A 27,795-nucleotide genomic window follows, 5' to 3' on the forward strand; every position below is an offset into this window, starting at 1 on the left:
TCGGTGTTCAAGCATTTTATTAAATCAGATGAGGAACTTCCTCCCTGTTGCACATACCAGCTTGGACACAATTTTAAGGGCATATCACTTATTTACAACGATAAAGATGAACAGTAAGTTGGCAAGTCTAATAAGCCATGTTTAGCCAACTGAAATTTCAAGAACATTCAAAGAGAAAACAGTAAAGGTCATGCAAGTTCTACAACAGTGAGTCATGATAGAGCTCACTTCTTTTATCCTTTACCTTCAAAATGTGCTTGACATCTTTAACCAGACAGAATCTTAGTAAGTCCAGCAGGCTGTTGCTAGTCAGACACACATTTCATTCAGGAATAGCAAGCCTCTTACGCCTTACTGGCTTTTTTGATTAGAAGTAACTGAATCCCCACCATAGAAAAGAGGTTTTTGAAGAGATTTACTGCTGTAAATGGAAGATTTACTGCTGTAAATTATTCATATTATGTCTTGAAGTTACTTGAGCTTTCACTTATATATGATTAAGTGTGATACCCGAACCAGGAATCCAGCTATGACCTTTTCACTCAGCTACACTAAATACCAGTTGAAGAGAAAATGCTGTGAAGACTAAACAGATTGAGCAGTGAAGCAATTCAGTGAGGCTGTAATCATCTAGATCTAGGTTAACTTAGGCAGGTGACACTAAGTTTAAGAACCTTAAAAGACCCTATGGACTTTTTCTTAGGTGATGGTTTTAGGGTGAACTACCCTATGACAAACAGCTAATTATCAGGTTTATAATGATGGCTGACAAGAAAATAAAAGTATTTATTCATGTAGCTTCAAACTTATTTGTTCCCATCTATATATAACAGAAAACTACCACATACTAATGGGTAGGTAGACATGATCAAAGATCCTTTCTGCAAGCTTCGCTTTGCTACACCTTTCACTCGCCCCTCCCCCTGAGGCTCCTAGGCCAGTTTCCCTGATTTAAGCTAAAAGGTCAATTCTGGATTCAAACTTGTAGAATTAAGTTTACAGGAGAGAACATGCAAATAAGGGGATAAAGTTAAATTCATCTGTCAACGGCAAACATTATAAATGTATACTACTATCCCACTAAACAGAAGACCTGGAGAAACCACAAATATAACGAAATACTACATTAGGTTTAAAAACAAAGAATCTTGAATAAGTAATTTTATTTTGTAGTGGTTGAATGCACCCACCAAATGCCTAATGACCATAAAATGTTTCTGCAACTAAAACTAAAAGAGAATTATAGGGAGCTGGGAATACATGTTAGATACTAACGATCTTCAAGCTTTGAAGATGTCATTGCATGAAGAAAATTATGGGAAACACTGTTCCCGATAATTACGTACACCCTTAGTGTAACATATGGAGATCACTGTCTCCGATATAGACACTGTGGTAGGCAAAAACTACCTTGTTCTTTATACATTATGGAAGACACTGCTCCCGATAATGTGCGTTAGGTTTGTGACAAAGGTACTGGAAATTTTGCAAAATTCGAGTTAGAGTTACACCTTGGGTAAACTGAGCTGTAAAACTTCACACACGAGTACTATCACAGCCTTTAATGACATTAATTTATTATAATTTGGTCGCAATTTCTTCCCTTTAGGAGAACTGCCATTTTTATCTGGTTGGCTAAACCAAAGTCTAACTTCATTTGCAACCCCCAATTACATGGAATTCTTCAGATATTTAGCTTTAAATTTTTATTTGGCTTGTGGCTGTTTTCTAAAACCCTCGAGTGTTGGCCATAAATGCAAAACTTCCAGTATCTGTTGGGTTTTATTAGCAGATGCTGCTTTTATTAAAAAAAAACGACAGTATAACTGTCATAATTATGGAAGGCACTGCTTCCGATAATTATCTTCTATAAAAAAAACACCATTTATAGTGAACTCTGTCACTGATAAATAAACAATAAATATCTCAGTGCCAAAATGATAGAAAGCTTTTCCAAAAAAGTAACACTTTGGCCAAAATTTGGCAGTGTGTTCTTTAACATCTGACAAACTGAGTTTGAAATTAAACACCTGAAGCTGGTTCTCTTTCAAAATACTTTGGGAAACACAAGAACGACAAAAAACTAAAACAAAGGCTTATGGGGAAGGGGCAGATTAAAAGAAAACATAGGTCTTTGGCTTCTGGTCTCCTCTTTTCATAAATAATCTTGAGGTTAACACATTAAGGCCTTACTCCTGTGATAAACAGTTGAACCTCGTTTTATCCAGCTGAAGGACCTGTTTCAAACCTCATGAGCAAGAAAACAAGTCCCTTCCGAAAGTTAACTGTTTCATTCAGGGATGTGGAAACCAGCTAAATCCTTAAAGAAGGCATGCATTTCATTTGGAGAATGAGGTCTTGCTACCTGGTATCTCCTATCCAACATCAACTGAAAGCAGAGGTTTGCATCAAGCTACTACTTTCGACCTTCAGCAGATAGCGCCCCCCTCCTCCCTCTCAGAAGATACCAGTTCATGTCCTTAGGGTTTAGAGCAGTAATTCATGTAACTGGTTCTAACTTTTTCATAACTAACAAGAAAGAGGCAGTTACCATACAAAGCATTTAAAATTTTAGAGATCTGAAAAGATTCTATCATGAACATTTTTAAATGGTTATTCACTTTAACTTGAAGTGCAGGTACCCACCCTGTATTAAAAGCTGCTGCCTAAAGACATCTAGGAGTACCAAGACGGTTGGGTAGAATTTTAACAATATTAGGTTTTGTAGCCCTACGAGAAATTTAGCACAACCAGCACAAGTCTAGAAATCACACTACCCTGATGATCTTACAGAAGTTATGGACATCACATTTAAAGCTCATTGTCAATGTCCCATATGTCACCAGAGAGAGCATTTGCAGCTCCTTGAATAGTCCAAGTTGCTAGAGCCAACTGGTTTCTCAACAGTGTTTCATTAAAAGCACTGTTATTTTTCTGACGCAGCTTCAAATGCTCTAGTAAAGCTGACAGAGTGTGAGAGCCAGAGCCCCAGAAGATATGCCGGAAAGGAGAATCTCTTGGAGATACATAGGGTGAGAGGAAGTGATATTCCACCTATGGAAACAAAAACATACGAGAACTTACACACACTGCTGGGACTTTCGCTTTGAGGGGGGGACCTGATGTAGTCAAACAACTGTCATTCTCTCACTTGAAATGTTAAAATTCCCCCAAATTTAAGAATATGGAGAACCAGGCTATAATCTTCTAACATTAACAATATAAGGTAAACTGTCAATTCCTTTGTAAATGTGGTATTGGTCTTTTTTAGTTGCAGCCTGGTTATGGAAGATTAGTAAGTTCCCACTGTGATCAAGTCTCCTACTTCTTCCAAACAGATTAAGATAAAAGCAGTTAAGGCCTGAATTAGGAAAGGGAATACAGAGAAAATGACAGCTACAAATCATTAATGATCCCTTCCCTAAAATGTTTTTAAAACCTAAAAGTGTTAATACCAGGTCAAAAGCCTTTAGAACTTCCAGTTTGGATACACCAGTTCTAGGTCTTGCTAATGAGAGTTGAAACTCTGGGCTCAATTCTAAAGCAGCAAAGGATTCTAGGCTCCTGGAATTACCACTTTACTTTTTAGAAGTTTTACCAACAAAAAAGTAACATACTTCAGTTCTTTTTCAGACATATACTTACTTTCATGATACGGTCATTGATCTCCCTCATAACATATCTGTTCGTTCTCTCCGCGTTCTTATAATCTGTTGTTAGTCTGGAGGTGGCGCGGAAGAAGTCCCCACGAGCAGAATACAGCCACTGTAGGTTCAGACCCATCTCCTGAAGCAGAAAGACATGAAACTCCCTATTAGACGTTCTATTTCTAAGGATATTACTCTATATTTCTTTCTAATTTAGTGGTAGCAGATGAGATGGTTCTGATAAAAGGGGGTGACTCGTGGACAGAGAAATGCTAGACTTAGGCACCTTGCCCAGGAGGTCCCTGGCTTTATGAACTAGAGTAATACACTGGTATCTGAAACCAGCAGATGGCAGTTACACATTCTTAGTCTCCCAAGGAAGCCATCCTCCTTGAGAATTTAACGAGATTAACAGTCCTGTGTAGTATCCAGTTTCCAGGCCAATCTGCTGATGGAAAATCTTAACCATTTTGGCTCAATGAACTTAAGTCTAGAGATTTTTCTCAAAAGTCCCATTTTCTGATCAGTTATAATTAGTTTCAAGTTTTGAGAAAGCCATAATCATTAAGATTTATCAGTGATTTACTTCATTTAAGTGATCTGTTGACTTCTAGTACCACAACACCAATTAGAAACCACATATTATTAATTTGACTTTATCAAGCATTTGAATACTAGACACGCAGGAACACTAAGACTGTAACTACCGGCTATGCGCTCTCTCCATCCTTGACATCCCTGAAAGGCATATATGACATACAGCACAAACTCACAGGTCCAACCAGAGTCATGGCTGAGATCTTTATATTCTCTGAGACCTCTTTACAGGTTGCTTGGAATTACATAAATGTAACATACCTTAGGCTAATTATATTCTGAAATACTTGCTCTGTTGTATCCTAGCTTTATAACCCACAGCCTCTCAACTTTCCTTTCAAATGAGTTATAAATTCTAAGAAAAATTATACATTAGTTCACTTTAAAATGTACTTTGGCTACCAATCATGTCCCTTAGGAACAGTTAATTATTCTTCAAGCTATTTCAGTAGTAAGAACCTGATATTAATTAGTACTCACCTTTATGTCTGTTCTGAATCGGTTCATATCCCTCACAAATGAAAGTATTTTGTCATTATACATCTCATAGTTCAGGTTCAATTCAAGATCATAGGTAAGTTTCATTATGAGCTGAGCAGCGAATTCTGCTGCTCCACGTGCCATTTCGCTCAACCGAGGAATTTTCTTTTCCAGTTCCTCATAGACATCCATGGTAGTACCCAAATAAGGATAATATGTGTCCTGAAAAACAAAGCTAGGTAAATGTACTCACCAGTGGATCCTAAGAGCAGGAGCCACACATTCATTTTACAATCAAGGTTAATAGTAGTACCAATTCTTCCCTTGCTTCTAATGTATTTCTACTCTGATTTTATCTCCCATCCACTACTTTGGTACCGCTTTTGCTACTTCCTCTGAACCTAACCTCCTTGAATAACTGCTTTCTTCTAGGTCTTAGAGAATCCCTGTTCTATTGCATCATATACCCTGAAGATAAGTCTAGCCAGATTTCTTGAGGTTGTATCCTTATTTTCCTCTCTGGGAAGTTTGACCCATTAGATAAGGACAGCACACATGAAGTGTGCTTTTGATATAAAGTGTCACACTTCAGACTAAAACTGACCTCCTTTCTAATGATTCAGCACTCAATCCATTCATACATGCTACCCTTTCTAACAAAAGTTCCCTCTACCTTCATTAGACAATTTAAGTTAACTATTTTTTCAACTCTATTTCCTACCATTGTCCTTGGTGATAATCTCACTGACATTCCTTTGATCTGACTGCATTCTTTACTTCTGGACTATACAATTCTGTATTACCCGCTAGGTTTCTAGTATCTTAAGAAGTCAGTAAGAAGTTTTTTAAAAACCTTCTGGAGGTCAACAGAAATCATCCTTAAATCTCAACCCTAGAACCAGACATTCAGTTCTTTCTAATGTCCTAAACAAATACTGTGACCAACTATTTCAATGCTATCCATACCGCTGTTCTAGCAGAAGGTCAAGAGAATTCCAGCTAGGTTAACCTCCAAATCCAGATCTTACTTACATCAGTCCCTTGCTTCAGACCTTTCCCCTCCTAGTCCCAGGCCAAACATCCAGGGATAAAAAGTCATGTGAGGACCTGTCCTCCGTGGGATCAATAATTTGATGTCAAAGTCAACAGCTCCCAGCTGACTCTAGGATCTTTTCATCCCTTGGAGAGCCCATTCCAGGGCTGGCTTTCCAACTTCACCACTTCAGCACAGAGGCCTTCATCCTTCTATTTACTCAGAGTAGCCTTCAGTGCCTTCTAACTGGCTCCTGAAACAAGTCAATCTTGCTTTCCTACAACTTGGTCTGTTCAAAGTTCAGTCTCGTAACAACCTGATATCTGTTGGTTTTGTGCTTTTACCCATAATCCCTGTTTAAGAGATTAACATCTCTAGACAAACATCTAGAACCGTATCTTAACAGGTATCAAGTACAGCAATGTCCAGGTGAACCTTCTGTTTGGTGGAAATTTTCTTACCTGCACTGTCCAATAGGTAGCCTTGTTACTAAAAATCATATCAAATTGAAGATGTTTTAGCAAATAAATTCAACTGCTAATTAAGCTAATAGAGAACAATTCTATCTGATAATAAGGGAGTATGCAATAACTGCATGTGTAGAACTTCTGAAAATATTTTAAGTACTCTAGGTCTCAAAATTGATGAAAGAAGATCAAAAATATGACTTCAGAGTTCAGACTTACCTCACAAAAACAGAAAGAAACTGCTGGGATTCCAGAATATGCAAGGAAAGGGAAAGCAGCATTATCCAAAGAAAATTCCTCGCTGAAAGGAAAGCAAGAATGTGTCTCTAGAAAGTTTTCTAAAGAGCAGACTGTGCTATCATGCAACCCTACCCCTATCCCCAAATAAATTCTTAAATTGACCCCAAGTATAGGTAAGCTCACTGCAAGGTTAGGTTTACATTTCTACCATAGTAGGTGTCACTGGATAATTCTGCTTTTCTATAAGCTGTTCATTAACTTTTCTCAACTTACACTTTGTTGAACCAGTTGCTGTCCCGATAAAGAGACTGCCCAGTAACTGGATGTTTTACCTGTAAAATAAAAGTTAATGTCACTAAAATGAATCTTTCTGAACATAGTTATTCAGCCTGGTCAGAACCATTTAGATCTATATACATTTATTTAAAAAGATTTATTGTTATCTTCTTGAAAATATTTAAGACTGGTAAAACAATCTCAAATTTCTAAAAAGTTATTCCTACTAGGCTCATGCTGTCATAGAGTTCCTTCAGTTACGAGAAAAAAATATTCTCCTTAAACCATTTTAAAGGTGGCTTTGCCACAATTTTAAAAGCCCTTTCTACCTTCATGATAGGTCTGCCTTGTTTCTGGTCCTTCTAGCTCATTTTATACTACTGCTGCCTAACCTGCAAACACATTACTGCCTTGCTGGAGACTCTAAAACAATTCCCAGTTTCCCACAGGATCAAGGCCAAGTTCTCTGACCCTTGTTCTTTCCATCTTTAATCATTCTGAGCCTGAGTGGCTCAGCTGGTTAAGCGTCTACCTCCGGCTCAGGTCATGATCTCAGGGTCCTCAGAAGGGAGTTTGATTCTCTCTCTCCCTCTGTGCTCTCTTTCAAGTAAAATAAAATCTTTAAAATATTTTTCTGATATATATGGACTCTAAGCCCATTAGCCAAATCTTATTCCTCCCTATTGCAAAACTATGGTCATTCACATGTCTGTATTTACTCAATGAATATTTCATTTGGTCTTTTTATTTACATATTAGGTATAGTTCAAGTTCATTTTTTTTTTAGTTTTTAAAAGAGTTTATATTTTAAGTAATCTCTACATCCAACATGGGGCTCGAACTCACAACCCTGAGATCAAGAGTTGCACACTCTACCAGATGAGCCAGCCAGGTGCCCCCTCCAGTTCATTTAAAGCTTCCTTAACATTCTGACTCTACAGACAACCCCCACTGGACACCCATAGTACAGCTTAGGCCTCAGGAAATTCTGCAGTATTCCCAAAGAGACTACCTATTTTTTGAGATCAGAGCCTTTCATATACCACACATCCCTTATATTTACTAAGTAAATAGTTTACCCTCACCTCACATGTTCAATAGGCAGAGCAAATAAGCCAGGAGCAGAACTTAATGCTGCTATAGAATTTATTCTAAATTCCTCTAATTAGCTACTTATGACGGTTTAAATATTATTTTCCATCTTACTGTAAATTACATAAAAAATTAAGTTACAGATTTTGTAATTAGGTATACACTCACATCTTTCATCGTTTTCTCAATAAGCGAATACAACAGTGGGCTGGCAGAAACCTTGAAGCTGTTGGTACCTGCAAAGAGATTATTTTAACATTGCCCCTTCTCTAGTCAAGTAATTTTTACACGGCTACTTCTACAACCAAAAGTACTTGACATAAAAGGAAGACAGTAACCTAGGTAAGTGCCAAATACAACTACCTCCTTTAAGAACTAGACAAAAGGTGATTAAGAGTCAACTTCTTTAGTAACTGAAACCCTAATCTGACTCAACTGATGCTCATACCCTCTCAGCTGGCAAGAGTTAATTATTTGGTTTTTGGTACCTTTCTAGTTCACCTAATTAGGACAGTCATCTGCTAGCTACCATCTACTTCCTACACTCCAAAACATTCTGCCTGTCTACAGGTAAGACAGCAATAATAATCTAATTAAAAATTTAGTTCAATTTTAACTCCTTCCTCTTTCCAATGAGATACTTTACTATTCAATTCATCCACTGGCTACATCTGCACTTTTAACAACACTCAACTCTTTTAGAATTTGATTATCTGGTATTTCTATTCGTGATGCCACCATCTAGCTTGATGTGAATTAGTCTCTAGAAGTACTATTCTATACAGTACGGTGTGGTTCCTTTTGGTCTAAAAAATAGTCCAGACTCATGGTTCTGAGAATCACCCGGAGTGCTTGTTAAAACAAAGTATGCCCGGGGCACCTGGGTGGCTCAGTGGGTTAAAGCCTCTGCCTTGGCTCAGTTCATGATCCCAGGGTCCTGGGATCGAGCCCCACATTGGGCTCTCTGCTCAGCAGGGAGCCTGCTTCCCTTCCTCTCTTCTGCCTGCCTGACTACTTGTAATCTCTGTCTATCAAATAAGTAAATAAATAAATCTTTAAAAAACAAAGTATGCTGAACTTATGCTTCAATTTCAGACTCAAAAGGTCTAAAATTTTACATTGCTAACAGTTCCCAGGTGATCCTAATGCTGCTAATTGAGGGCTACACTGGGAACCACTGCACTGAAAAAGACAATCTGTACCCATTCTATAATTTAATGGATTACTAAGAGAAAGCTACAGTCAGTCTTGATTAGGGAATGATGTAAATTGTAAAAAATAATGAACGTTGCTGTGAAAGACTTTCTTCTGTTTTACAAGTTTATCTAAATTCATAAACAGCTAATAAAAAGGATACTTACCAAGAACAGCTTTATCTAGATTAATGTAGGTGAAAGCCTTTAAATGCAAGGAGGAAAGGTATCCCTAGAAGAGAAGGAAAAATACTAAATGTACTAACATGTATTAATCTGTCACATGGAGCAGCTATTATTAGGGATACCTTTTTAAATTTAATCTTTTGAGACTAAAAATACAAAGGCAAAAATGATATACAGTTGACTCTCCTAACGTGGGGGTTGGGGCACTGACCTCCCACACAACTGAAAACCCACCTATAATTTTTGACCCCCCAAAACTGAACTACCTAACTTAAAGCTACAGGAAGCTTTACCAATAACAGTTAACACATATTTTGTAGGTTCTATGCATCATATATTGTGTTCTTACAATAAAGTAAGCTAGAGTAAAGAAAATGCTAAGAAAATCATAAGAGAAAATACTTAGAGGATGTACTTGTATATATTTACATATATTGTGTTTATAAATACATTGTATTTCTTTTTTTTAAAAGCCACATATATGTGAACCTGCACAGCTCAAACCTGTGTTGTTCAGGATCAACTGTAATCAAATCTAAAAAGCATGGTTTCTGGAGGATAAATTAAGCCCGGATGAGTTCAGCTGCCCATTCTGGGTTATGGGTGATGTACAGTAATACCTCTAGCCATTCAGTGGCACCAATTGCTCCAAAGTCTCCAGCACTCCAGCTGGCAAAGACAATGCTTCTGCTGGGTCTAAAGCCATCTAAAAGATAACAAAAAAGATAACAAAAAGTTAGTTTAACCTTGGGACAGGTTATAGGTAGGCAACTGACCTAAGATGAAACCAGAAATTTCTAATTCAAGATAGCAGATTAAAAAATATTTCTCTTTTGAGGCCCCAAGTCAAGGAACAAAAATAAAAATTTTTTGAAAGTAATCTACAAGGAACAGGGTAGGAGATCACTGGCAAGATTTCATATACATGGCAGGTACCAATTTTTATAGGAAGTCACTTTTTTCCAACTCTATTCTTTGAGCCCCTTAACTTCTGGACCAAAGAATCCTTGAGATTATGGTGTAGCTATAATGTGTACCTTCTCTGAAAACAATCTGCATAGAGGTCAGTCACTTAAAACGCTGGGTTACTTTACAAACCACTTACGAAATAGAAAAATTGACACATTTAAGTTATAGAGTTTTCAGAGAAATTACATTAGTGACTATGTGCTACTGCCCTCCATTCCTCCCCTTTCCTTATGTATGTATTTTTCTGTATTATGTACTTCTGCATAAAGTTAAGCATTGCCAACTTACCCTATGACCCAAAGATTCAAGGTAATGGGAGTTTGTGTGGGGGTGTGTGCAGAGAAATGGCAGCAAGTACCAAGGGAGAAAGGCTTGAAAGTATTTACATATTATAAACATATAGGAACATATCTAGTATTCTAAGTATAATACAAAATTACATATTATAACTTTTTTAAAGATTTTATTTATTTGGGGGCACCTGGGGGTCTCAGTGGGTCAAAGCCTCTGCCTTCGGCTCAGGTCATGATCTCAGGGTCCTGGGATCGAGCCCGACATCGGGCTCTCTGCTCGGTGGGAAGCTTGTATCCCCTTTCTCTCTCTGCCTCCCTCTGTCTACTTATGATCTCTGTCAAATAAATAAGATCTTTAAAAAAAAAAAAGATTTTATTTGACAGAAAGAGACAGCAAGAAAGGGAACACAGGCAAGGGGAGTGGGAGTGGAAGAAGCAGGCTTCCCACTGAGCAGGGAGCCCAATACAGGGCTCAATCCCAGGACGCTGGGATCATGACCTGAGCCAAAGGCAGACGCTGATGACTGAGCCACCCAGGCACCCCTACATATTGTAATTTTATTTTATTATTTTGACAGACAGAGATCACAAGTAGGCAGAGAGGCAGGCGGGCGGAGGGGGTGGGGGGAAGCAGGCTCTCTGCTGAGCAAAGAGCCCGATGTGGGGCTTGATCCCAGGATGCTGAGATCATGACCTGAGCCGAAAGCAGAGGCTTAACCCACTGAGCAATCCAGGCACCCCTAAAATTTTATAACAAAATTATAGAAAATTAGTACAGAGGTACACCATATACCACTGCTTCCTTTAAAATAGGATTCCTTAGGGACCATGCTAGATTTGCCGTACCATTCTGAATATGTCAAACTAAAAATTAGGGTCCAATACATTTTTTTGGTGTCTCAAAAGAATTGATTCCCAGTGTGATGACGACACTGCATGGAAAGCTGTTTCAAAGTCAAAGGCAGATCCAATAAAAGCCAATCCTGCTTTGCACCTAAGAACTCAAGAGTCTGGCATAAGTGAACCATAATAATATAGGCAAAAGTGAGAAAGCATAAAATATTTAGAAATATATATAGCACATAGATATTCAAGTTCTCAAAATTTGTACTGTACCTTTTAAGACCATATCAGAAAATATCTGGGCAAGCTCCAATAGGAGAGTTGTTCCCACACTAGACTTCGCAGCTCCAGGACCCCAGGCATCCCTCTGAGCCCCTATTACAACATAGCGATCTTAAAGAAAAAGAAAAAGATAAATTATACAATCAACTTTTAAACTGTTTTCTAATATTGAACTCTAAAATAATCATGTTAGTCAAAAGGGTAAAAACGCAATATATGCTCTAAGGGTAAGCTATTTCATCTCTGACTTACAACTCTGGGAATTAAAAGTTCACGTGACAATACTGATCTTTTTCCTTATTAGTATTGCTACTCTTTCCACATTACCAATTAAGTTTACTTATCAGCCACCTATTAGTGCCCACTAACTGTTTAATAAGCAACCAAAGTCCAAAGGCTTTCCTTAATAAATGATAGGACTATTAGATTTCACTTAACTAGATGGCCTATTCAAGGGGTCAGTAGTAAATCACAGCCTATGTGCACATTTATTACATATCATTTATGGCTGGTTTCATGCTGCAATGTTGTTGGAATTAAGTAGTTGCCACAGACTGATAGCCTGCAACATGTTTATTATCTGCCCCCTTCAAAGAAATGTGCTTATGGCCGATCTATTCAGTAACTTAAAAGAGATTTTCTAGGGGCACCTGGGTGGCTCAGTGGGTTAAGCCGCTGCCTTCGGCTCAGGTCATGATCTCAGAGTCCTGGGATCGAGCCCCGCATCGGGCTCTCTGCTCTCTAGGGGAGCCTGCTTCCTCCTCTCTCTCTGCCTGCCTCTCTGCCTGCTTGTGATCTCTCTGTCAAATAAATAAATAAAATCTTTAAAAAAAAAAAAGATTTTTCTAGTCATAATGGTCAGTTTTGACAAGTTAGTTTCCTAGGGTCTTATTATCTCCCAATAAAACTGTCACCTTAAATAAACAGCTTAAGGACAGACAGGAGTTAGCACTCCACAAAATCAAGCCAAAGCCAGCCTTCCTGCATTGCCTCTTCTGGCCACATTCTGAAGAACTAGGAAAACACAACCAAAACAAAAACAAGGGTCTTTACCAGGTTCTTCAAAACCTTTAATAACTCCAAAAACGTTAAAAATTCTTATCTCTTTCAGCACATTATTCACAGTGAGCTTCACGTTCCTGTTCTGGGAAGTCTCCAGCCTGCACGAGGAGTCTGTTTCCCAGGCAGAAGGACAGTCTCCTTCCATATTTCTGGAAGAAAGGGACATCAGAGTTACCGTTGCTTCCCGCAGGCTTTCAAAATCAGTCTTCCTTACTGCCAGGGCAAGTCTAGGCTAAGAGGACATAAGAAAACATATACAAAATTTGCTCCTTGGTGGCCAACCACTTCTGTCTTACTTGGACCTGTAGGCAATCATTTGAAAAATCAGTTACCTCCAAGTTTAACCAATGTTTAAAATTTTCTCTATCTATTCTCATCCGACCCATGCCTTTCTGCCAGAGACAGTTATAACTTACATTTTAAGTAGATACCAAGATGGACTCAGAATGAAGTTCTTACATACAAGCCCATTAATAGATTCCCATGTTTCCTCACTCTCTACTAACCAGTATACATTCTTATCTTAGTTATAAAAGAATATTTTCATGCTGCTGATAGATAGGAATCTTCCTCTATTGAGTTCCTCATGTTATCCAAACAATGCTCTACTTATAGATGTATGTCAAAACATTATTACCCCCCACTACACAAGGTAAGATAGGGAGCTGGCTTGATAGGTTAGGGAAGACTTGTAAGTGGTGATAAGAACGATAAAAATCGCCTATTAAAAATGCCTCGCAGATAGCATTGTTAATAGTCACATAGTATTATACCGGTACTCTTACATGTAGATGCTCTTCATTTGAAACCCATCACCCTGTTAAGCTGAATATATTTCAACTATCTAAGTCAGAGAAACATGATCAGTGGGGTTAGAGTAACTTGTTCTACGTCACACAGCAAATAAATGCTCACGTAAGTGTCTGAGACTAGATCTATATCCTATGCCAATACCAGGTGGGAAATATGTCCAGCTCAAGATAAAAATTAATGCCAAGTACTCTAATCAGACTGGGTTCTACTATTAACGAGGGATACTACTACATTAGGGAGGATATCCAGAACTACTCATGACTATAAAGCATCTGGAAACTGTCATGAGAACTGAAGATAATCAATCTACGGACTAGAAAACTGGAACTGTTCTGTTGCTAAGAAGAAAATCCAGAAGTAATGCATGTTACAGGGAGTAAGATTTCAGCTCAACAACAATTTTAACAGATCTACTCCAATAAGTGAATGGGTTGCCACAGGCAGCAAAGTGCTTTACCTCAGGAAGTCCTCAAGCAGAAGGCAGGCCAGGAATAGTACACAAGGAATTCACTGGGTACACTGAGCAAGGACTGGCTGAGTTTATAAATCCAATGTCTAATTATTAAGATCACTTTATGGAGGAAAACATTCATGTTTATCTACAAGTTAACAGCTATCCACCCCACAATATGCCAAATAGGGAAAATTATAGCCAATTGTTTTAAATGTTATCAAATTAAAATGATTATTATTCCTTTTTATTTATAAAACTGGTTTTCAAATAAGAGAGCTTTCCAATAAGAACTTACTCAAACAACTTTTCTGCAGCAGCTCTGGAAATTGTTTGGACAGGAATGCTGGGCAATCCTGATGACTGGGATGGTGGAAACTGAGTGTGATTGAAAGAAGGGAATCCAGGTGTGTACGGGTCACCTGTTCCCAAGTGAGCCTGGTAAAATAAAAGAATAATGCGCTCTGTCAGGTCAGGCATTTGTTCAAGAAATCCCCAGAAGATTCAGATTTAGTATGAGGGTAAAGCTTAAATTTAGTTTAGTGCCTCAAAGCCTAATGGTCTGAGTGGCCTACAACACGTGACTCTTATCTTTATATGGCATGTGCCGAAATTCCCAATTCAAGTCACTGTTGAGAAGGTTCCATTAGCAATAATAACTAGGTCTCAAAAGTCACATCCATCTTCTTGTAAGTGCTAGACTCTCACAGAAAAAAAGAGCATTTAAGGAAGGCATGTTGTACTTCTAATGCAGACAGAACTCAGCAACAATTTGTAGAACCATTTACTTAAGAAAAAACTCACATGGCCAAATACTGGAGTCTTTGCATTAATAATGGGAAATCTAGTCTGGTCCATGTATATCAAGACCCCAATTGCACTGAATCTTTGAGCATTTGCAACCTGAAGGAAAACATGTAAAGATCAGAAAATGAAGAGGTAATCACACAAAAATCAGAAGATATGTATTGGGCTTTATGCTAAGACAAAGGGTTACAGAGGACAGCACCAGAACTCCCCAATGTTTCAAAGAGCTTATACATTGAGACAAAATTCTTGCCTTAACTAACTCATCAAGGAGTTTCTTTTTTTTTTTTTTTTCATCAAGGAGTTTCAAAAACAAATAATAAAAACCTATTCAACACAACCACTATCTTTTGCTATGTTCCATTCTAGGCTCTTACGGAGCTCTGACTTTTAATTCTCCTTTTCATAAAACATAGTTATAACTGAATTCTCTATATACATAAAACTCAGTTATATAGAATGTAACAAAGCACCTTAATTTAACAATTGAACAATCCTATATAACAGAATATTGTTATTTTAAATTTAAACTCCCTTCACTTAAGCATTTCTGATTACTTCTTTTTCACTGAAAGACAATGACTGCAGAATACTCCAAGTGGCTATGCCATAGTTTTACAAGTGTCCTACAGTTTAGAGAATTACAATTTGTTGAACACTTTAATTATTAGGTATGAGTTTAAGACTGAGTTTTCAGAATGTAAAAAAAAACAATACTATTTAAATGAAAACTAGTATGTATTCAAGAACTTAAACTCACCTTTTCAGCAAAAGTGATTTTCCCTGCTCTAACAATCACTAAAGATCCATTCACATGAGAGTTTAAATTTTCAAAGTCTTTTTTTGTGCCAAAATTAGCATGGACCAGTCTACCCTAGAATAAAAACAGAGTTCAACGAGCATTAGGGTAACTAGAACAACCACAGAGTCTAAGACAGGATGGTTTTACAGATGAAACCCAAGAGAGAAAACAAGAGACAAAAAAGGATGCCCAAGCCTAGAAAGGATGTAAGAGATTTCTATTTGAACTGGTCAGTTATCAGGAGTGAATCAAGAGTTCTGGTCCCCTATATTCATGTCTTGTATCATCGCATGCTGCCTTTAATTTGCACTGACTTACTGACATTTAATCTCTTTTACATTGCTTCTAATATCTGGGGGAAGAGAAAAGCTAACAGAATATGATAAACACGGGGCGCCTGGGTGGCTCAGTGGGTTAAAGCCTCTGCCTTTGGCTCAGGCCATGATCCCAGAGTCCTGGGATCGAGCCCCGCATCGGGCTCTCTGCTCAGCAGGGAGCCTGCTTTCTCCTCTCTCTCCCTCTGCCTGCCTCTCTGCCTATTTGTAATCTCTGTCAAATAAACAAATAAATAAATAAAAATCTTTAAAAAAAAAAAAGAGTATGATAAACAAAGAGACAACCAATATAAATACTGTAGGCTAGTCCTGGCAGCACCAATTACATAAAGTTCCTAACAAGTGAATGCTAGATAATTAAGGACATACATAGGAACGGGTCTTACCAAAAGTTCTGATAATAAACCTGTGTGAAAACTATTAAATACTACTACAATAATAAAGTGACTTGCATAGATCAACTTTTAGGTGTCTATAAAAGCTGTCTCATAATGTTCCTAAATTCTATTAGAGCAATCAACTGACTTTGACAACCAAATATCCAAATACAGGACAGCCTGCAGATGAACTAAAACCCTCAATGTTCTTTTCTCTTTCTAATTAATTTGAGAGAGAGAGAGAGAGAAAAGGGGGATGTGGGAGGAGGGGGAGAGGGAGAGAGAGTGACAAGCAGACTCCATGCTCAGTGTGGAACCCCACATGGGGCTCAATCTCACCAGTCTGAGATTAAGACCTGAGCTGAAACCAAGAGTTGGATGCTTAACTGACTGTAACCCCAAACTCTCAATGTTCTTTGCCAGAAGTGCACCCATCTCCAACCCCTAGTTTGTAGGTAGCCAGGTAAAGTGATACGGCACAGGTAAGACTTCATCTGGCTTGGAAAGCACCCACTAGATAGACCCCTGACATACAAACATGTTTTCTCACCTGAAAAACCTAGATAGATCTGTTTTTTAATTTCTGTAGTAGTTTGGCCATATTTGCCTAAATTTAAAAAATGATCAAGCATTAAAGAGTCAAGCTAAGACTAGACTCTAGCCAAAATGGTTACTTCTGTCCCCACATGGCATCTTGATTATCCACTTTCAGCATACACCACTATGTCAGGCACTGTGCAGGGCTCTGTGACATAGCAGTACAGAAAGCCAACCTCTAGCTCTCCGTGTAGCTTACATTCTAGTGTGGAAAATGTCAGGTGTGTTAAGTTCCATGAAGAAAAATAAAGCAGGATAAGGGGAATTGATTGAAGGAAGGCCATTTTTACCAAGATAATTAAGGAAGACACTTCCCCCTAAAGAGGTTAACAGTGGAGAAGAGACTTACACAAAATGAAGAAAAGACCATGTTGGTTTTTAAGGGAAGCGTGGGGCTGGCAGAAGGAAAAGTAAGTTTTATAAAGGCCTTGAGGTGGAAGCATGCCTGTGTTTTAGAGTTTGAGAACACCAGGGAAGCTGGGATGGCCAGAGCACAGTGAAGGAGGAAAAGAGCAGGCAGATGACTTAGGGCCCTTGCTGTCCTATTTGAGAACCTGGGATTTTACTTTCACTGTGGTATAGAAGGGTTGAGAACAATAGTATCTCACGATCAGGGACATTTTACAAGTAAATTTACACCAAAATTCCTACGAAAGTAACAGTGAGTTTCTGAGCTATTCAGCAGGGAAAACAATTTCATGTACTGTTTTGCCTTACTTACTGTAAGGGTCGCTGCCTTACTGTATGCCACGTAACCCTCAGGACTCTCTACCGGGTATACCACACCACTGTCCGTGTCCACTATGGTCACCGAGTTCTGAGCACTGCTAAAAAGATTAAGTTAAAGTGAAACTAAAGGTAAGGACAACCTTGGGGAAAAAATTAAATGGCTTTAATACATTTAGTATTTGACATGCATTATTTACTATGAAAGTGCTGTATTAGCAGACCTGAAAATAGCTACTTACATAAAAATCAGTTTACCATCTTTCAACATACCTGCTTTTGACCTGAATCTTAACAAAATGTTCATCACGCCAAATTTTGCTAAGTAGAAATGCACGGAATTGATTCTCAATGAAAAAAGCAAGGCTTTCATCTTTTTGAGATCCCGCCTCACGAGGGACATAGGTGTTTTCATTCAGCAGCCTAGAGGAAAAACCATCACTGTTAAATGAACTGAAATTTTATTTAAAATAAACCGTGAACTCAAATATCAAGCAAATTGTTTTAAAAGCATAACTCAATACTAGTCATAGCTAAGATAAATTAACTGTGACCCAAAATTTCTGGACTGACTAAAGGCAAACTTAGGGGGAAAAAATGGCCAACTATCTGAAGGTATTTAGGTCTTCAGCTTGTTAAAAACCTCTTTTATCCTAGTAAAGTGGTCCTTCAAGAGCTCCATCCTAAGGGGGTACCTGCTTAGGGTAGCTTTAGGGGAAATGAGTAGTTTCCAAGAAATCTGTTGTAAGCAAAATAAAGATAGTGTTACTGTTGGTGAACTCAAGTACAGCTTTAATTTTCACCTACTTTGAAGCAAAACTACAGCTTGTTCTGGTCTCCTATGTCTCATTGTAAATATATATAGATCATATAGATTTTTTTCTTTTGTAAACTACACTCTCATTTTATCTATAAGGCCTGGTATATATATAGTATACACTAAAGTATTCACTAGATGAAGTAAAAATGCCAAGATTCCTAACCTAAGATTAAGAGAATTACTCTATCACTGAAACTGTGGGAAGCCAGCTAAAAGGTGAAGGATGAATACATCCTTTACACAGAGTTAGGTAAGTTTCTAAGGAAGATCTTAAAAACTGAAGGACAGGAACCTTAAGGACACTTCTTAGGGTATGGATTAATGAGAACCAGAAGAAATCAAGGAGTACTAAAGACATGATATGTCTCTGTATCAAGTCAGGCAGTCAAATTAGTCCTGATCTCAAAAATAAAGGCTACTTACTGATACCTTTGTGGATAGTAGCAAAGCACAGCATGACTTACAAGGGGTTAAGATGCAAAATCAAAGCAGAAGAGTCTGACACAGGGAACAGACTATAAAGGGAGCCAGATGACAAAAAGATCAAAGACCTATGATTTTTTTTTTTAAAGGAAAGGGAGTGTCCTCACAAGTTCTTTTTCCCATCTGAGGGTTTGAATTCCTTACTAATTGCTTTCCCTCCAGCTGAACACAGGGGGAGGCCTGCCCTAACTCTAAGGCTTTCCTCCAGACTGTCACATTTGTTTTGTTGAACTGTTCTGAGTAATTGATATTTGTTTAAATATGGAGATTAAATTTGTGAAGTAGCTCAAGCTTACCTCATGGTGGTGAGGAACTCTGTGTTGTGCAGTCTCTCTAACAACTTTTTTTTGAGGTCTGCCCAAAATAAGCGAGAAGGTGTTTCAGGGAAGTACTCTTCTGTTTCTGAAGGTTCTGTTCCCTCTGTCTCCAGAGACTCCGTTCCTGATGGTCTCTCACATTCAGCTTTTGGTTCCACACGCTTACAATAGCCCAAGTAGCCAATCATAAATCCTACAGATAAAGTTTCACAGCTGAACTCAGAATTTCCTTTATAATATATTCCTATAGGAACTGTTAATATTTTTAGCTAAGCCTTGAAAATACAGGTTTATTCAAACTGTAAGCAAACAGTTTGAAAGTAAATAATAAAATCTCAGTTTTTTATGTTTTAAACCACTGAATCTAATAAATCATACGGTTGACTCTTGAACAATGTTGGGGGTGGTTTTAGGGTGTAAACCCCCACATAGTGAAAAATCTGCATATAACTTTTGACTCTCCAAAAACGTTAATTACTAATAGCATATTGTTGCCCAGAAGCCTTATGATGACATAATCAATTAACACATATTTTGTACATACACAGGTTACTTACATGCATACATATGTGAATACAGTATATTCTTACAACAATACCTATCTTTTTCTTAACTTTTTCAGTATTTCTAGGCTATGCAGTTGGTAAATTCTTTCAAATTGTCACAAATCTCCAAAAAATTTTCCAATATATTCATTGAAAAAAATCTGCATGTAAGTGGACTGTGTAGGTTCAAGCCTATGTTGTTCAAGAGTCAAATGTGTAAGAACTTTAAATAGTTACTTTTTTCATTTAACTAATCTCCACACCCAACATAGGGCTTGAACTCATCACCCCAAAATCAAGTCACATGCTTTACTGAGCCAGCCACATGTCCCTCAATAATTACCTTTTTAAGACATAGGTAACTTTTCTTCCCAGAAGCCTTCCTTAAATCCTTACGGCAAGCTTGTATGCTACAAATATTCTGTGTGTATTTCTAGTACAACATTGGCACATTTTAATGCAATGATTCCTGTGTCTCTCCCCCCACACAAGGCTCAATTCAAGGCAGGCTTAGAATCTCAATCATCATTATATTCCTAGCGCCTAGCATAATGGCACACAAAAAGGTACAAAATATGTTTGCTTAGCTGAATTAACAGACCTCCTAGAGTCAGTGACAAGGAACATTTAAGTTTAGAATGGCCACTCTTACCAATCAAGAAAAAGAGGACTACAGCAATAGTCCCATAGCAGATAAATCCATTCAACCTTTTTGGTTTTGTGACACTGGCATGATTACCCCTCACGTTATTTTCAACATTTTCTTCTTCATCTGCAGCTAGTTTCATCTCCACATGACTGTTATCACCATCTACTTGCCGTGCCAGACTAAACCGGGTATAGGACAATGGTTCTCCACCAAACTGAGATTTGAAAAAAAGAGGGAAAAAAAGCATTATGAAAGAGAAGAAAGGGAAGAGGAACATTTACAAAAAGTTTGGTTAGGTACTATACTTACTATTGGGCCATTATTGGGACTTGCTATATATTCTTAAGGAAAAAGAAGTTCCTCTTTCAAAGCAACATTCTTCCCTATGCCCTGTTCTGTCCATGGCAGATGAGGGCTAGATCACACACTGGCCTTTATCTCATTCAGCCTTTTCATTCGGGGTGTCTGTTATGTATTTTTAACATAGGTATACATGTTATACAGTGCTTTCTTAAGTTCCTCTTATCTACTTGGCTGTCCCCCTCGCACCACACCCAAAAAATACCCTGAAAGTTCTTAAAGGAATTTTCAAGTTCACTCTACTCAAGACTGAATATACCCTTCCTCTGTGGGAACAGTTATATCTCAAGACTACCACTTCAAGATAAACAAATACTTTATGATACCTTTGGATAGGACTTCATGATTACTGGGTAAGAGTCATTCTTGTATACTTCATATTCTCACAAACTGGTGACAAGAAATACAACTTAAAATATCTTACCAAAGTAGAGAATGCTGATCTGGCTTGATCCATCATTCTGAGCTGCCACACAGAAGAGCCTAGTATTAAAACAGAAAATTAATGTGAGATAGATACCACTGTATTATTATACAAATTTACTTTTAAATATATTATCACCTTTCTAGAAAGGGTCTTTAACAAAGACATTTAGTTTATATGACAGCTAAATTTAGTGTAATCCTTGATTAGATCCTGAAGTGGGGGGGGGGACAAACTATATCATTGGGAGAAATAAATCTAAATACAGACTATATACTGGATAACAATACTGTATCAGTGTTAGATTTGGAGAGTGCAATAATGGTATTCTGTTTTTGGAGGAGAAAGCCCTTGTTTTTAGGAAATTAATACTGAAGATTTTAAGAATGAAGTATCAGGGAGCCTGGCTGGCTCAGTTGGAAGAGCATGCAACTCTTGATCTCAGGGTTGTGAGTTCAAGACCTATGTTGGATGTAAAAATTACTAAAATAATAATAAACTTAAGAATGAAGTATCATAATGTCTATGTTTATTTTATTTTTTAAAGATTTTATTTACTTATTTGATAGAAAAAGCACACAAGCAGGCGGAGCAGTCAGTAGAGGGAGAAGCAGGTTTCCCACTGAGCAGGGACCTCAACCCAGCGCTCACTCCCAGGACCCTGGGATCCTGACCTGAGCCAAAACCAGATGCTCAACTATCTGAACCACCCAGATACCCCACATCATAACTTGTATAATTTACTCTTGAACAGTTCAGTTTTAAAAAGTGTTAAGAAATAAAGCAAATGTGGCAACTATTAGCAACTGGTGAATCAGAGTAAAGAGTACATGGATATATACTGTACTGTTCAATTTTTCCTGTAGGCTTGAAGATTTTCAAACTTAAAAATGTGAGGGGGGCACTTGGGTGGCTCAGTTGTTAAAGCGTCTGACTCGGTTTCAGCTCAGGTCATGATCTCAGGGTCATGTGATTGAGCTCCATGGCAAGATCTATTATGCTCTGCGGACAGTCTGCTTGAGATTCTCTTCCTCTCGCTCTGCTCCTCACCTCCCCACCAAAAATAAGTAAGTAAATCTTAAAAAGCATGTGGGGAAAATCAGTTAGAATGTCACCCATGTTAAGTAGATTTAAGTAGCTGAATTTAGTAGTCAAAAGAATATAAAAGACAACAGACTAGCACCTGGAAAAAAAAAAAAAACTAAACTAAAACAGAATTAAGCCAAGAATGGTCATGCTACAAAGACCCATAACAAAGCATTTGCAATAAAAATGACCAAAAACCCGATCCTTCTGATTAAATGAACAGTTCTTACAAATTATCTAGCAGATCTTTGATGGAAAAAGAATAGACAAAGAAAAACACGGTACGCAGACAAAGAAGCCAATTATCTGAAATGTTAAGTGTCTTGTTCAAGGCTGAAAACTGATAATCTAAAACAAGTTCAATGGGTTACTGGGTTATAAAAATTGTGTTCTCATCTCCAGAAATTTAAAAAATTAATCTTAACCCTTGAATCACTATGTTGCATGCCTAAAACTAATATATCAATTAAAATAAATTTTGAAATAATTCAATGACAACCAGTTTAGTAGTTTTTTTTTTAAATCCCCCCCCCCCCCCCGCCAGTAATCTCTACAGCCAACATGGGGCTTGAACTTACACCCACCCTGAGGGTCAAGAGTTACACGCTCTACCAAGTGACTTAGCCAGCCAGGTCCTCTGACAGCCACTTCAAGAGTAAAAAACAGGGGCCCCTGGGTGGCTCAGTGGGTTAAGCCGCTGCCTTCGGCTCAGGTCATGATCTCAGGGTCCTGGGATCGAGTCCCACATCAGGCTCTCTGCTCAGCGGGGAGCCTGCTTCCCCTTCCTCTCTCTCTGCCTGCCTCTCTGACTACTTGTGATCTCGCTCTGTCAAATAAGTAAAATCTTTAAAAAAAAAAAAAAAAAAGTAAAAAACACCTCCTTAACCAAGAGAATCTTATGTTAAGTTACAGTACAGGTATTAACTGAAATCTGGATTTTCTAATTAATTTGGTTTGAATGCATCTAGGTGTTTGAAAATGATATGTTGAAATAAATAAAATGGTCACTTAATTCATACTATCTATTTTAAGGCTTTTCCTATATTATAATTACACTTAAAGCGTATTTAACACCCACATACCACAAAGCAAACTGTGAGATATATGAAGATTGTAAAAGACATTATATAAACTGGCATTAGAAAAGTCTATCAAAACCTATTAACAACAAAAATTTCATTCCCAAGCCTTAAACACCAGAGCTAAGAAGTATGAGATCGTTTTCTAAGAAGCAGTCTCTTGCCCCATCTGGTACAAAAAGTTTATCACTATCACTGCACCAGAACGGTACAAACCCAATCACTAAAACCAGAACTAGAAGACTCCACCCTGAACCAATTTTAATCACCCTTTTCTAGGAAAGAGCAGCTTTCAAGTTTAATATTCTTCTGAACCAGCCATTCCTCAAGGTTTCTAGTTTTAAATTAATTTTGAGACTAAAGGGACAACACTTTTAAATAATGATCCAAGTAAAGGATTTAAATAAACGATGAGATTACGTGATTCCAAGTCTGCATAAACAAAGATATTAATAGAATATGTAATTATATAATTAAAATCTAAATACATCTTTATTGAGAAAACCAGTATTTCTATTTCAATACCCAGACACAAAATATTATAACACAAAAGAAATAAAGTTGGAGGAAAAACTGTGACCTAGGCAATTCCCATTTTAATCTCATAATTTAACCCCACATCTATAAAGAATACAATTGTAGATATCTATGTTATTCCTTAAGTTTTATATATAACAAATTTGAATCATTCTTTCAAAATGGCCTCACACACAGTAAAGCTCTGTATGTAAAAGAACCCCTTAATAAATTTTCTTCCGATTGAAATCACTCTAATTTATGTGCTCTAAAAGCATGGAGAAACTTTCCATACCAGTTATAACTGTCTATAAGCAGGTAGTTATGTTAAAAGACAGCATGTCAACGCCAAACAACTTTTATACGGCTTATTTCAAGATATCACCACTGCTGATAATTTATAACAAGAGACAAACCAAACATCACCTTGATTTTTATACATATTAGTACCTTGTATATATTTAGTGCTCTCAGATAACTGGAAAACCTATTCAGTTTCTCACATTAATAATGAGAGAAAATCAAGGTAAGTAAAACAGAGCCCGTTCATGTTTGGGAACATGAAATGGAAGGAGGATTTGAAATGTCTTCTAATTGAGCCACGGGATAGAAGACAGGAGGTAGGCAAAGGTACTAGCTAGACTACGGTCCTAAACTTTATTCAAATCATTTGATTCCTACTTTCTGGAAATGTGGCATTGATTTTTATTTAATTTTTTAAAACAGCAACACTTGAGGTCTTAAGCTACTTTGGAGTGTCTCAAAACCAAGAGTCTGTACACAATACATATAGCTAAGTAGGGCTGAACAGATCATGTACCAAAATACACTGTCATCTATGTCTAAGATGCCCAAGGATGCTACTCCATTTTACCTGAAATAACAGTAAGCCACTTTTTTGTTATTATTGACAAGCTCAATTCCACTTAGAAAATGGACCACAGTTTCAAGTCCTTAGAGTTCACATAAAAGGAATTTCCTCTACCTCTACCTGTTTTTGAGGCTCTGTTCTAGGGGACTTCACTACCTAATAACTACTGTTCTCTACTTTCTCCAAAATGGGACTAACATTCTTCCTTTGTTCTTGTTTTGACTCTTTTCTTCCTGACTCAGTTCAGGGAACATCTTTTTGGAGCCTTCTCTCATTTCCCTGCCCTACACTTAATACAGAATGTATGAAGGATAAGGACGCCTGGGTGGCTCGGTCAGTTAAGTATCTGCCTTTGGCTCACGTCACGATCTCAAGGTCCAGGGATCAAGTCCCCCATCTAGCTCCCTGCTCGGCAGGAAGTCTGCTTCTCCCTCTACCTCCTCCCCTTGGCTTGTGTTCTCTCTTGGCTTGTGTTCTCTCTTTTGCTCATGCTGTCTCTCTCAAATAAATAAAATCTTTTAAAATAAGGAATTTACAAGGAATAATTAAAAATAAAGACACTATATTTCTTAACAGTAGTGGGACATGCTTAATGTATATGAAGTTCATTTTTCTTATCATTTGGAAATTACATAGAGAATATAATGAATACCTTAGACCTGGAATCTTCTCCCATCCCTGGCACTTTTCTGGTTTATCCTGGAATCACTGGGCAAAGCATGGACAGTAGGGAGATTTTAAAAAGCAGAAAAACTTTAGGGGCGCCTGGTGGCTCAGTCAGTTGGGCCTCTGACACTTGGTTTCGGCTAAGGTCATGACCTCAGAGTCCCGGGATTGCAAAGAACATCCAGCAGTGGATCTCTTGACCTCTGCCAAAGAGCTGGCTTGAGATTCTTTCCTCCTCCTCCCTCTGCCCCTGCCCCCACTCATGTGCATTCTTTCTCAAATAAATAAAATCTTTAAAAAAAAAAAAAAGGCAGAAAAACTTTAAAGGTTACCTGGTAGGGCTCCAAGTTCTTAAGCAATTGATTATGGATTCCCGTTTTGCAAACTCTTTCCCTACTCATTTGCAGGGGGAAAATGAAAAGGTTACATGAATACAAAACTTCTGCAGAGCCCTCAGGACACACAACTGTGTCCTCCTAGTATGACTTGTAAAGAGATGGTCAAAGTCTTTCCTAGCATTAAGGGTCTAAAATGAAAGGGCTGTGAAGTGCCTGGGTGGTGGCTCAGTCTTAGTTTCAGCTCAGGTCATGATCTCAAGGGTGAGGAGATCCAGTCAAGGACAGACTCAGCACTCAGCCAGAAGCTGCTTGAAAATTCTCTCCCTCTGTCCCTCCCCTCAAATAAATCTTTTCAAAAAATACAAAAATGAAAAGGCCCTGGCGGAAAACAAGGAGAATCTTCATTCCCATTAAGCTTTCTGTAAAAAGACTGCCCTACTCAAAGGTCAGGACCACTTGAAGTCATTGCTATCTACCTGTACGGTGTTTATCTGAGAGAGCACACAAGCAGCACAGAGAAGAGCTCCAAAATGTAGATCACTTTTAACTAGCTTTCACTGTTGTCTGATTCAAGTTCCACCAGGAACCATGCTCCATTATAGATAAGTACATTATCAGAGGCAAATAACAGCCACCAACTTAGGGCAGAGTTAGTGGAGTTATTGTCTCTTCCCAACAATCTTCAGCACAGGCTAATTTCACAACCATTACTTCCCAAAAACATTCCATTAAAGAAAGTTCAAGGGTGCTATGCTATATAAACCTTTAGAAAATATTTCATTTTCGATGAAATGTTTTAAATTCTACATCTTCTTGTGAAGTATATGGAGTTTATTATAATCCAAAAGGGAGAAAAAAAGCCCAGCAGGGCCAACAAGTACTGTAGATAGTCTCACTTGAGTTTTTCAATAGAAAACAACTTCTGGAAATCACCTTAAATGTCTTTGTCAATAAAGTCAAATCCCTCAGCTCAGCAGCAACTGAATAATCATCTAGTATTCCAACTCGTATCTAAGCCTAGAATAAAGGTATCAGGTATCCCAGTACTTCTTTAAGAGGACAACTATTTCCTACTTAAATTCTCTTACCCAACCTCCCAGAAAAGAAAGCAGAAGCAGTTAAGTTCCCTGGTCTACCCAAGGTCGCTGAAAGCAAAGGAAAAATGTTAACCGAAGAACCAAGTCACAAAACATTAGTTTATTACTCACCCTACCCACTACTACCTTAGAAAACCATCCACCAGAAGCAGTAATACAATGGGTCTCTAAGGCATTCATCAATATAGCACAGCCTTTTAGCCATATCACTAATTTCCTGAAAGCAAAAGCCAATTCCAATCCCAACAGCTTTCACTTAGCCTCCAGACCACAGCTTCACAAACCAGAAATCATCCCTGCGTCTCCCACCTTCCAACAAGGAGAGCCTAGCAATCAACATTCTTTCAGTCAATACCCGCGGTGTTCAAGCGGCTTCTGCCTGGGGAACACTGAGAACCCATACACAAGGCCAGCGGCAACGCTAGAAGATCAGGGTGTACCAGGGTTCACACTCAGGGCTTACAGAAACTCCCATCAAATTCCCAGGACACACTCGTAACCGAGTCGAGGACAGCTCTGACCCTTTCAGCAGTGAGACCAGGGCCCGAGTAGGCCCTGGGATCGAAGGGCTACAAGCTCAAGGTCACCCATGCACCACGACAGCAGTTCCCCGAGGACACTTCTCCGAGCAGCCACGTGCTCTCAGCAGAGCGGGTCGCCGCTGCGGCAGCGTGGCTCGCACTCCCGCGCCCGCGGCCTAAGGCTGTCCCACGAGGTCCCGCATCTTTTAAGGACGAGCCAGGGAGGACAAGGGATCCGGGTGGCCCGAGGAACCGGAAGCAGAATGGCGGGGCTCAGAGCTACAGTGGGTACCCCTCATCTCGCCCTCCATCCCCTAACGGAAAAACCATTTGCCGCTCCGTGACCGAGACAAGGCGCAGGAAGGCAAAGAGGACAGCCTTTAGCCCAGCGGCTCCAGCTCGCTGCACCTGCAGCCCGCTCCCCGCGCCGCCGCGGCCCCTTCCTGACCCTCTCG

At 38.5% G+C, this 27,795-nt stretch overlaps 1 protein-coding gene across 3 annotated transcripts; it reads right to left on the reverse strand.

The window, feature by feature from the left end:
- LOC111154946 (transferrin receptor) lies at nucleotides 1–27,795 on the reverse strand. 3 transcript variants are annotated; one of them, XM_022514912.1, is made up of 20 exons: nucleotides 25,717–27,795; nucleotides 25,371–25,426; nucleotides 21,167–21,225; nucleotides 20,386–20,596; nucleotides 19,168–19,381; nucleotides 17,842–17,991; nucleotides 17,564–17,669; nucleotides 15,492–15,605; nucleotides 14,729–14,827; nucleotides 14,223–14,362; nucleotides 12,652–12,809; nucleotides 11,590–11,709; nucleotides 9,832–9,917; nucleotides 9,194–9,257; nucleotides 8,001–8,068; nucleotides 6,738–6,796; nucleotides 6,444–6,525; nucleotides 4,725–4,946; nucleotides 3,646–3,786; nucleotides 2,589–3,054 (listed from the first exon to the last, which is right to left on the reverse strand). In XM_022514912.1, the coding sequence occupies exons 3-20, from the start codon at nucleotides 21,200–21,202 to the stop codon at nucleotides 2,812–2,814; spliced, it is 2,313 nt and encodes a 770-aa protein (XP_022370620.1). In that variant the 5' UTR covers nucleotides 21,203–21,225; nucleotides 25,371–25,426; nucleotides 25,717–27,795; the 3' UTR covers nucleotides 2,589–2,811. The 3 variants fall into 3 exon arrangements, with proteins under 3 accessions (XP_022370619.1, XP_022370620.1, XP_022370621.1); XM_022514911.1 differs by lacking the exon at nucleotides 25,371–25,426 and having other exon boundaries at nucleotides 1–3,054; XM_022514913.1 differs by lacking the exon at nucleotides 25,371–25,426 and having other exon boundaries at nucleotides 17,564–17,666.

The sequence above is a fragment of the Enhydra lutris genome, unplaced genomic scaffold (assembly GCF_002288905.1).
Source record: "Enhydra lutris kenyoni isolate GAN:26980312 unplaced genomic scaffold, ASM228890v2 scaffoldscaffold39, whole genome shotgun sequence".
Classification (NCBI taxonomy): Eukaryota; Metazoa; Chordata; class Mammalia; order Carnivora; family Mustelidae; genus Enhydra; species Enhydra lutris.